Source organism: Plectrocnemia conspersa, unplaced genomic scaffold, assembly GCF_051122295.1.
Source record: "Plectrocnemia conspersa isolate PC_06_02 unplaced genomic scaffold, ASM5112229v1 ptg000013l, whole genome shotgun sequence".
NCBI lineage: Eukaryota > Metazoa > Arthropoda > Insecta > Trichoptera > Polycentropodidae > Plectrocnemia > Plectrocnemia conspersa.
This window is the reverse complement of record NW_028277177.1, coordinates 10,295,493-10,307,734: the sequence shown is the minus strand read 5'-3', so window position 1 is coordinate 10,307,734 and position 12,242 is coordinate 10,295,493. Positions and strand designations below refer to the sequence as shown.

At 31.8% G+C, this 12,242-nt stretch overlaps 1 protein-coding gene across 18 annotated transcripts in view; it reads right to left on the bottom strand.

Annotated features, from left to right (window-relative positions):
- shot (dystonin-like protein short stop) overlaps positions 1-12,242 on the bottom strand; it is a 189,480-nt gene that overhangs the window by 86,056 nt on the left and 91,182 nt on the right. For 5 of the 18 annotated variants that reach the window (XM_088201380.1, XM_088201346.1, XM_088201338.1 and 2 more), the window contains exon 4: positions 9,063-9,080. The exons of the other annotated variants lie outside the window; for them this stretch is intronic. In XM_088201380.1, coding sequence (XP_088057506.1) covers positions 9,063-9,080 — 18 coding nt within the window. The remainder of the gene's footprint in view (positions 1-9,062; positions 9,081-12,242) is intronic. 18 annotated transcript variants of the gene reach the window in all.

Genomic DNA, 12,242 nt, shown 5'->3' with positions numbered 1-12,242 from the left:
AAATAATTAAAATTACACTTATAGAAAAGGTTTGAATCAAAACAACTAAAAAAATATAGTAAACTAGATAAATTCTGTTTTTTATGAAGATCATAATTCACGTTTCTTGCATATAATTAGTATAATATAAAACATGCGTAAAATTAAAAAAAAAGCATCCGTAATTATTGTGCAAGATCAATTACGGAACTTTGGTGTAATCATTACAAATCATTCTATTAATTTTGAACTACAATAATAAATTATTATTTAATACATAACTACAAAATTCAACCATAAAACAAGTCTTATAATAATATACTATTAAAAAAGTGCCGGTTAATGAAATATATTCGTGTTTTATATCTACAGATGTGATTCGAAAGCCATTCTCACAACTCTCACAGCTGAAAATATCAAACAATAATGGTTCAGCGTTTAATACGTATCATTCACAAAAGCCAACACGATAATTCATTAATCAAAAGCATCGCCAAGCCTAGCCTCCGTCGTAGCTCTGCTACGCTAGACGGTTTAACGTCGGAGTTAATCTGATCTATTTGCTTCTCTATATGCATCTACATTGAAACTACATCGCAGCAAGTAATAATTAATCATCACACGCGGCGCTCCTTGCGGCGCAAACTTACGAATGGTGGACAGCACGGCACGTTGTTGATGACTTCGCATACATGGAGGCGCGTGTAGGTCTGCGGGCGCCGACAAACATTAGACAATCATCGTTAACAACCATAATCGAGAGAAATTGCAGATTTACGAAAGAAACCCTGTGGGGGTTTGGGGTAAACGCGATCGGATCGATGGTGTCGAATTTATGCGGTTAACGTTTAATGGTGCGAGACAAGACTAAAAAGGTTAAATTTCATGTACCTTTAACTAATGTCGTTAGAGATATACATGAAGTTTTTTAATTATATGTGTGTACAATGTAGAGTAGCGTGCAAAAAACGCATCACTTCTCTAAATCATAAGAATTCAAGATATATCTGTAATCCTTAATTTAATTTCTCAGAACATTCATTTAGGGGTTAATTAATTATTTTCTTGCACTGATTATTATTTTTTATTCAATATTCTAATTGTTGAATTAATTAATAATTAAGAAACCTACTCACAAGTGAGCCAACATCAACGGAAAACGAGCGAGTATTTCAAATGCACGAATATTCACTATAAAAATTAAAAGTCCATCTGATTCGTAGCTAAATCCATAGGTCTTTAAAAACTTTTTTGTCCAGCAAATATAAAATATGTATTTATATTTTTATAATTACTGTTTTGTATATATAATTAAAATTGCATTTTTATGTAGTCGTTATCATTAATAAAGAAATATAACAAAAAAATAGGCTTTAAATTTTTTTTAATAATTGGAATGTATGCTTCTTATACACATATATACATATGTATGTATATATAAATATTTTTTGATTTTACCAATTGACGAACCAAAGTTTCGATTCCCGGGAATTCAGAATTATTATAACTCAGTAGTATGCGGCGACACGCAAAATATCACTATTTGAAAAATATCTTATTTAAACTTATTTGTAGAAAGTTCAGAAATTTAATCTAAGAATATATAGCTTTAACAATTGAAATTTAACGATCAAATGTAAGGTTTATGTACGTATATAATATTAGAAAGCAATAATAATCCTCTTATCTACTTGTATTCTGAAAATAAATATGTGTAAAGATGATATCATTTCAATTGAACCTTATTGGTCTAGGTCGCAATAATATAACACACATCAATCATCTTTAAACTATAATAAGAGCTGGCATGCAAAAATCTATAACACACGCACACTAATCCTGGAAGGTCGCTCAATGGTTAATCAATTAACATTCATCAAATAACGAGTCAGTGACAGTTAATTGCGTTTATTACAGTGCAGCGGCGCCGCAAGAATGCATTCGAAGATAACCGAGTTAACTCGAGGAATTTCAGGGGTCAAACGAATCTCGATACAGTATTAAAAGCATCGTTATACATTTGCACAACGATAACAATCACACGTGTCACGAATCGAGACACGGCGTGCATAATGCATATCCGAATCGAAGTGTGATTCGAATATTAACTCATTAGCGGCTGCGATTGAATTTCAACACATTCGCAGAATGGTCGTGTGAAATTTTCCCGTTTTTTTCCTCGTCGGTTGCATCGATCATTTCGCAACGTTCACCAAATAGCTGTGATAACGACGAAAATATTAGACCGTAATAGATTTAAGTATACAGTGTAAAGCGTGTCACGATCTCCTGACATTTAGGCCCGCACATGCGCTTTCGCAATCGTGCAGTTGTATCTTTATTGTTGCTGCGGTGGAAACCAAAGAGATCTGCATTGATTCGAAAATTTGCATGTTGCCACACAGACACACGCGAGAGAGAAAGGGCGTTTAAATTTTGACAGCTGGAATCCACTAGGTGAAAATAAGACTCTGAGATGCAACTAACCTAACCTAATCGTCAATACAGCTGGTCAATAAAAGTAAACAATTGTTTCAGAATGTGTAGAAAATCATATACAGTAGACCCCCAATAACACGTCCTATGTGTCCTATGGAGAATATCTCATCACACGCGCCTGATTCTTACGTACGTATTACAAAAAAATGTATGAATATTTTTACTCCCCCAACTACACGCACCCAAATAGCACGTCCGCAATTTACCGTGTTGTTGGGGAACTACCGTACATAACCATCCAGGCTAATAAATATGTTATGTAAAGATGAATTCATCTTTTAATATTTTACACATTTGGGCATGTAAATATCACAATAAAAACTTTTAATATACAGTCAATAGAAAACTTATTTATTTACTGTTTCAGATAATATTCAGTATATGTCATTTTGGAAGTATAAATTGCATATTTTTTTATAGTAGGCATCTGAGTTGATTCATATGTGTTCAAAAAATTACATATGCTACTTCTTATTAGGGTAGCAATAACATATTAAATACCGCAATTTATTTACCATAATTATTTTTACATAAAATTGTAATGTATTTTTTTTATATTCAGTGGTAAAATCAATACACGTTAAACACGTTAAATATAAATTGTATTTAAAAAAATATACAATTAGCTATTATCTAAATAAATAAATAGTAAGGTTTGGAGCCATTGACCTACTTTAAACAGGTCTAGACCATTTCAGGGTCAAATATTAGCGAAACAATTTTGGAAGACCTTTAAGATAAGTAAGGAACTGGTGAATGTGCGTAGGAAGGCCGACGGAATGTACGTTGTAAAAAAGGGACTAGAAATGTGTTTATTATATAGATAGAGAGTGTGGCCGCCACTGTATGTTATAGAAAATAAGCAGTTTTTTGTAGAGTTGAAATAACGAATTGCATAAATTTGTGCGCATGGTAGTCAATATGTTAAGAACTTTTAATTCATAAAGAATAGTTTGTACCATTGATATAATTTTTTTGTTCCAACGCACTAACAACATACCACAAGAAATGTAAAATAAACTCACATACAAATATAAAAAAGACCTTTACCTAAAAAGTGGTAACTATTGATTAGCTTTTAATTAGTATTAATTAGATTCGTTTTTTAAATCGGTAAATAATTGTAATAGGCATCGAATTTAAAATGTTGACCCTCACTCAAATTCATGATTAACTTTATTTTTAAACAATAAAAATGTTAAACACTAGAATCACTAGATCAAGGGTGTGATTACATAACGTTAAGTAAACATATTATTATATAACTATTTATTTGACCTAAAAAAATACACCCACTTTAACATTATAAAAACATCAACCTTCAAATTATTAATTTGACAACTTGATACACACACGGCTTGTGAATATAAAAATAACATAAAGTGTGTAAAATAGAAATTCAATCAATACATGATTAGAAGTCTTGCGTAATAAGTAATCTATACATTTTATGGTATAATTATAATTTTACATATGAATTTATAAAACAAATTTTCAACAACGCCCGCTCGTTAATATCGCCAAATTAACAAACAATTCTGTTACGCCCAATAATATGTAGATCACCTACAAAATTACATACATTACAGCTTCCAAATTGATCGTAATCGAACATGCCACACACTACTCTCAGGAGCAATTACCCGATTTACGGTTAATTGTCGCGTTGTGTAGCAACGAAAAAACTGTCGCGATTGTGCCTAAAAGAAACACTTTCGCAACGGCCTTTCGGAGACCGCGAGACAAACGCTCGAGATGAGAGACGGCGAGATGTCTTGGTCATAAAAGGTGCGTAAGCTCACCTTGGACCTATTTCGTACCCATCAGCTGTGTGCGCGTATATAGATACATATGTATCGATCGACGCGTTAATTCTATGAAGCTCACAATGATGACTGTGAATGAATAATTAGTCGGCGTTCGCGCGTCAATCACATACGGACTAGGACTAGGCCACCCGAGGGCGATGACGATTAAATATAGGGAATGAACGATGCATCAAAGTCGTAAATGAGTAGTTAATGAAGTCTTAGTAAGGCATACGGAGCCGTTGGAAAGCGTCATTATGCCTAATGAAGGCAAAAACCTTCTTTCGAATGTTTACTATGTTGGGACGAATGAATGATTGTTGGTTATTGGAAAGCGACTGAAAAGGGAATGCTAATAGTTGCAAAAACAATGCGAGAACAACCAACAAGGTATTGACCATTTAACCCATTCGGAATAATCCATGTTTAGTCATTTAGTGAGAGAATATATCCAATAGTATTTCAATATATAAATCTCATAATCAGAACAATAAATTAAGCGTTTAAAAGCAAATGTAAGGCAATTTTTTTCCATTCAAATACTTCCGACCTTTATTAAAAACATTCAAGAAAACACGCATATGTGCAAAAATCTGGCACGGATCACCCCTTTCTTATGCATTGAAATAAAACAAATGCAGCGATTGTTAAATATTAAAAAATATTCCCAAAAAATTAATTTTCAACATAAAAGGCTCTATGAAAATTTTCGAAAAAACAGTAAATTTCTCGAGAAATGAGAATTTTTGATTTGGCATTATTTAGAGAAAATTCCGAGAAGAAACACTACTTGCAATCAATTGATTTTTCATTCTAGCAAAGTCTTACAATGCCTCACATACAGCACCTTTATAATTATTATTCTGTGGACAAAAAGGGAGACTTGTGTGAGCAAACGTTAAAAGCGACAAGGCTTCGTAGCCAAATCAGGCAAAGCCCTCTTTCTGTCTCTAAATTTAAGATCCAGTATATATTCTTCTTATTGTAGTAATTAGGAATTAACTACTAATTATTATGTGGCTAACCAATTTCTATACAAAAAAAAATGCATTTATTTATTATGTATTACGGATTCATTACAAGTTCAAGTATCACTGAAGCTCTTGTGTAATCATTAATATAATTTATTTGCTACTTAATATTCGGAAACATTGAAAAGCCTCCACCAGAAAGCTACAAGAAGATTATTTTTTTAATTTATGGTTAATTTAAATCATGTTTATTATACATATAAACATATAAAACCCAGTTGTATTTTTAACTCTTACTTAACGCCCTACATTGCCCAATACATTTCTACGAATTCGAGACATTTTACGAAGAACCGACCCTTGAGAATAATAAAACCGGTATATGAGTAAGAAACTCCATATTTAAACAAAATTATTCAGAGTGCTTTACAGTTTCGAAACAAATTTCACTGCTTACTCTCGTTATGCACAGCTATTCCCCGCATGCAAATTAACTAAAAAATCACCTTTCCATTTAATAAAAAAAAAGTAATCAAGACATCAATTTATTTCATATTATCAATTACACGACCAATTCGAATCATTAACTATTCAACATAATAAGAAACGACTGAAAATTTAACAACTTAAAAAAATAAAAAAAAAACACATCAAAGCGAAAGTTTACGTTTCGTCCAAAAATCCGTTAAATTAAACTGTTGAATTTATAGAGTCGATTTCAACGCGGATCTCGAGGCATTTTCATATCGGATTTCTTTGAGAAAATGATAGAGCGTCGGTCATTTTTCGCGACAGCCACGCCCAAGTGCGACCCACGCGCTGTATGGTGTCCCAAAATTGTTTTTCGCGACCTCTCCCACAAAAGTGTGGGATCTGCGTGTAAGGTGACGTCAAGACGCGTGGGACACGTCAAATAAAAAAGAGCGAAACGCCTTAACGGGCGACGACAACTGTTCTCGCAGAGGGTGGATTACATTAATGCTAATGTGCGACTTTATCCTAGATAACCATCTGAAATTATAGTCATTGAGTCGAATTGAATTAATTTTAATTACTTCTAAAAACAAACAAACATACAGAAGGAAGCCACAAAAAAAGTTATATACATACATATTTAAATTGTGTCTATAATATAATAAGTAAGAACGCTGTTGATGCTAGTCGTACTTATTTAAAATCGGCTTAAGCGAAACCCCACTTTGCAGACAATAATAGATCGTTAAGTACATATTTGCGATAAAACTTTCGCGAAAAGGCAACACAATGACAGCTTCCAATTGAAAACTATTTCGACGTAATTGCGCACTATTGCCGATTTCTATGGTAATTTATTTAACAAAGCATTTTGATAACAAACAATTGTACTTACAACTAGAATCGTACCGTTCTAAAAACTAGTTTATTTAAATTTAAAATATATACATAATTAAATTAAAAAGGTATGTACTAATCCTAAATATGTATGAGCTGACCACCGATGAACTGATAGATCTGCATCTATTCTAGAGCGACACCAAAAAATTAAGTAATAGATATCGTCTCAGAAGAAGAAATCCATAACTTTAAATTTAATTTAAAAAAATGTGTTAAACTTAAGTACTGCAAAATTTTGTAGAAAAGCAGTATCTGAATAATGCTGTAGCAGTGCAAAAATTAAACAGTATTCATATTTATATAAGAGATATAAAACTCAATACCAATCATTGAAGCCCACAGCTGCAAAATAGTAACTCAAAAATATTGTCAATTTATGCAATTTCAGCAGTAAGAAAATGTTTTTTTTTTGTTCACAATTTTATTTGTGGGCTTTGCTATGGCTGTTTCAATTAACAGAAAAACGATAAGATAAAAGGCAGCGGTACATCGCAGAAAACAATATCGTTAAAAAGCATTGTTTAAATATACAAAAACTAAATAATACACAATTATATTATTAGAGTTAATCAATTTGGGATGATTTTAGAAATGGAAAATTTAAAAGTATTCCATTATAAACGAAACATATTCGAAAAGTTTAAAAAACGAGCGAATATATTCGGTAGTCGAATATTTGGATTGGAGTTCTTGTAATCAATGGTTTTACTATATTATACTACTCTCACGAGGGAATGATTATGTGCATTCATATTATTGTAAATATAGATATAATATTACAATTATCACATACGAGAAGATATTTTAACGATAGACTGATTTTTTTATAATATAGCTTTCAATTAGTAAATAGATTTAAACTTGCAGCTCAAGTCAGATATATTAAAAACGAGATTCAAACCTAATTATTTGATTATCAATCAAATAATCAGGCAAAGATTTCAGTTTCTGCGTTTATATTATTCGATCACAGGTGTTCTTCAAAATGTGACAAAAGAAACATAGAATGACCCTCATAATAATTACAAATTACTCATTCTGCAATATTTGCATATATTTTTAACCCAAAAAGAAAACGATTTCAGGACGTAGAAAATACATATTAAAAAAAACGCTGAACTTGTGAACAATTTTCTTTGGGCGTCTTTAAATGCTGATAAAATTACTCTTTCTGCAATATTTGCATATATTTTCAACCCAAAAGGAATACGATTTAAGGACGTAGAAAATATACATATATTAAAAAAAAATCGCTGAACTTGTGAACAATTTCTTTTGGACTTCTTTAAATGCCGATAAATAAATACTACTTAGTACAGATATTGAATATTGTTTCATTGGGCCAATCTAAAAATTAAATTTCTACACCCCATATACAAATACAGTTATAATTAGATTCGCTATTAGTTTGGGTAATAGGAAAATTGTGTAGATATATTTGATATAATTTCTAACTACGCGCTTTTGCTCTTTTTTACAAGCAACTAGAGAAGGCGAATTATTTTGCCTGCGTTTTCTATTGAAACTGTACAATTATTACTAAAGAAATCTTTATATAAAAATAACATTTATCGTCGCGCTGTTTAATTGATAATTATTATTTAAGAGAATTTACTCGCCATCAAAGAGCACTTAACCTATTAAGTACCAATATAATGCAACTAGTACACATTTTCTATTTTCTATGAGTTTCGCAATACCTATTCGCTTGTTCAATTCCAAATATTGATTTACACGGCAGAGCCATAATGACTAAAGGAGTAAAATATCGATTTTTTAAAACACAACTGACACAGAAACGCGACAGTCAATTATGCAACACGGAGGCGTATAATTAGTCTTCTGCCGCGAAAGGGTTAATTTATTGGTTTTGTGCGCGATTCGCGACACCGCAAAAACTAAAAAAAAGCACCGCTAACGATCGTTTAGAATTTTTTAGAGGTCGACACACCATCTTCGTAGAACCGTATACGCGTTCGATAATACTAATATTGAGTATCTTATATACACGATTAAAATAATTATGAAAAGCGTGCCATTTCGCCTTTTCATAATGTACATACACATATATCATACAATACTTCATTAAGATTAGATATTCGTAAATTAGTTATTAAGATGCATGCAAGAACAGCTCATTTTAATGCTCCGACACAATATAATCAAGCCGGACAATTATCGTTCCTAACGACGTATGTAATTAAAACTATTATTTTGCCTCAGATCGTTTCGTTGAAATTAATTTATATTACCCACGTAAGCAGTGAAAAACGATTTAATTTCAGATGTCCGACTGACAAAAACAGATCATTGTATATAATTTATTAGTTTTGCGATAATTTTCCGGCTTGCGTGTGCGTCACATCAGATAGTCTTCGGACATCTATATCACAAAGCGATAAATATGGATTTAAGTTGTGTATATACAGACCTTGACGTACTTCCAGTGCTGGTAAATGTGTTATGATGATGATGCAGGGTCGTTAAGCCATAGGGATGTTAGTAGATTTTCGGTTTTGGACCGGGTTTCACCAGTGACAGAGTCCGCGTTGTTAGTGACGAACGAAACAAAACACAAAAAACAACCATCACCATCATGATTGACATTACATACAAGTAAACATTTGATTAGTACTTCAAAGTGATATAGAAAAAAATGATATTAACGTTACGCGCTAACTACACACTGGCTGAACAAAAACTACACGCTATACTTAAAAGTAAATAAAACAAAAGCCTTGATGTAGACGTTATAATAATATAATACTGGCAGGAGGGAATTACTACGGGGCATGATTAATGATACGCTTAATTGATAATTGATCTTTAACGCGAGAGCCCACGTACTACCGCTGAAATTCTATATAGAATTAAATGACCGTTTCTGTATAGAATCTGTGTAATGTGTGTGTTACAACATCGAACACAACACGGTCGATTAGATTCTTGAATGGTTCGAAACAGTTAAAACTTCCATTGATACGATTACATTATCAGATTCGTAACATACGTGTGAGTGTAACAGATAAAAAGGTATAAAAAAATTGGGTATTTCCGTAAAAACTGTGTACAATATTCTAAGGAGTATTTTTATAGTAAATGAATTAGTTGTTGACATAATCAAATTCACTAAAAAATATAATATTAGGTAATCGAAATGAATGTCGTTTTTTTAACGAGGCGTAAAATCACTTCAACCAATGAACTATTTTTATTCAAATAAGAATTTTATTTTAAATATATAACTTTCTTCCACCTTTCGTTCATTTGTTTATGCCATTAACATAAAATGTTCAAAGCTTTGGTGCAAAATATTCCGATACCCTCCTTTTCACTCCGTCTGCATTTGATTTTTTTCAATTTATGACGTGTGGCATCGATCAAAATAAATGGTAGTCGGAAGGAGCAAGGTCTGGATAATACGATGGATGAGATAAAACCTTCCAACCAAATTCATTGATACTATCAAGAATCAAATTTCGGTATACGTGTAGACGCGCATTGTTATGTTCATAGAACTATTCGACTTCTGTTGACAAGTGCAGGCTTTTTTTACTTCTTTAACCACAACGATCCAGTTGATCACAATGCCTTTGCAATCCCATCATACACATAAATAACTTTATTTTACCGCTTAAACGCCAGCGACTCACTGGTGAATCACTTGTTGGTTATTTTTTTGAGTAAATTATTTTATTAAAACAAGTTAACGATTTACACTTTTTTTTTAAATTAATAAAGACTATTGTAATAGCTTCATTTATCAGTAAATCAAGTATTTTATATTTATTATTAGAAAAAGATACTGACAGATACTGAGAAAAGTATAAGGTGACTCACTAAAAAGTCGCTGGCATATAAAGGGTTAAGTTAAATGTTGCTACTTGACTTTTGAATAACCACTGCCTTTTGAATAAACGTCATAAATGATCGATAAAAGGCGACCAGCTTTAAGATCCAGAAGCTCTTGGTATACGCACCGATTTGTTTTCTTCGTTAAATTCGTATGGAATCCAAATAGCTTATTTTCAAGCCTTCCCAATCATCTTTATGTATATATGCACTGTTGAATCGGACTGGTTTAGTTTCTCGAACAGCTGATGGATTTACTTCCATTACTGCAACCAGGGCATCATCGTCTATCTTTGCTGGTCGTCCACATCCAGGACTTGATCTTTGAGATTTGCGGATATTTAATGAATTGCATACCGCTTGACAAATATTTTTAGTGGCCATAGAAATTTTATAACATGTAATTTTGTATAAATTGTTCACTTGGTAAAAATTCTGCAATCGTAAATTTTGAGGCACATATTTTTTTAAATATCAGAATTTGGAGTCCAGGTGTGCACTTACTTAGGTATTAACGGCCAAAGCAAGACTGTTAAATTTAAAAAAAACGACATTTATTTTTGGATTACCTAATAAATTTCATAGATCCTATGTTAGAGTTATAATAATGAGCTTCAAATAGTGCATATAACCTTTACTGCCATGCCATATTGACAAGAATAACAACAAGACAAGACAAAATTAATGGCAGTGTATCAAGGTTTTGGCCACAAAGTAAATAATTCGAATTACGTGTAGAATTCCGTAAAAAATATTCTATAATAACATTTTAACTACACTTATATTATATTTGGTATACAATCAATAATTCAATAAAATATTTAAGTGTACTAAGTACTATATAAGTACAGATAAGCTCTTATGAGAAGATCAAAGAGTGAAGAAATTTAGGTCGCTATATCGCGTGAATATTACAATAGTACCTAATTAAAAAATGATACTAATAATTTCTTTGAAAGTTACAAACTTTTCATTTGATATATTCGATATAGTTTGATCTGACCATCGTTTATAACAATGGATATATATTTTCAGGTGATTCATACACGTTCTATGGTACACTTTTCATCTGTCAAACGTGACCCATATGCGTGAACCGCATGAATAATGACAACACTAGATAAGGACGTTAAAAACTGCACGTAGATTGATCACTTCATTACGTGTATGCACTTTGAATGAATAAGCTATGCACTATGGACATAACCTTGAAGTATATGTTAAACTTTACTTTCCGCATTCGGCAAGCTTTTACAATATGTATTATTTTGTTGTTTATATGGTAGTTTATCTAGCGGGTACATATTTATTACTGAATTATTTATGATTGTGTATAGCGTAGCGGTATCGCTCAAAAGGCTCACAACTTACAAACAACGAGGAGAACGATCAGTATTATAAGATACACCAGAGATAAAGACTGACCGGATTGTTATATCCGCAAATCTTTAGGGGTCAATATTGAACGTGTTAAATCATCGGAATAACCGTTTACTCGCTTACGAGAAAAATCAAATGACATTGAAAATTTAACGTGTATAAACTGTTTTATTGTTCAAAATCGTGAGAATTTTCCTAACAATTGTATTTTAATGTATTATTATATAAATATTCTCACAGTGCATTTTTTTATACAATGCACAAATCCGTTAAATCCGGCCGTTAATTAACATATTATTATGTAAATAATATTATTAAAGGTCACATATAAGTGGAGGCTTACGCTTTTCTCTGCGTTTAAATATTTGATCTATACGAG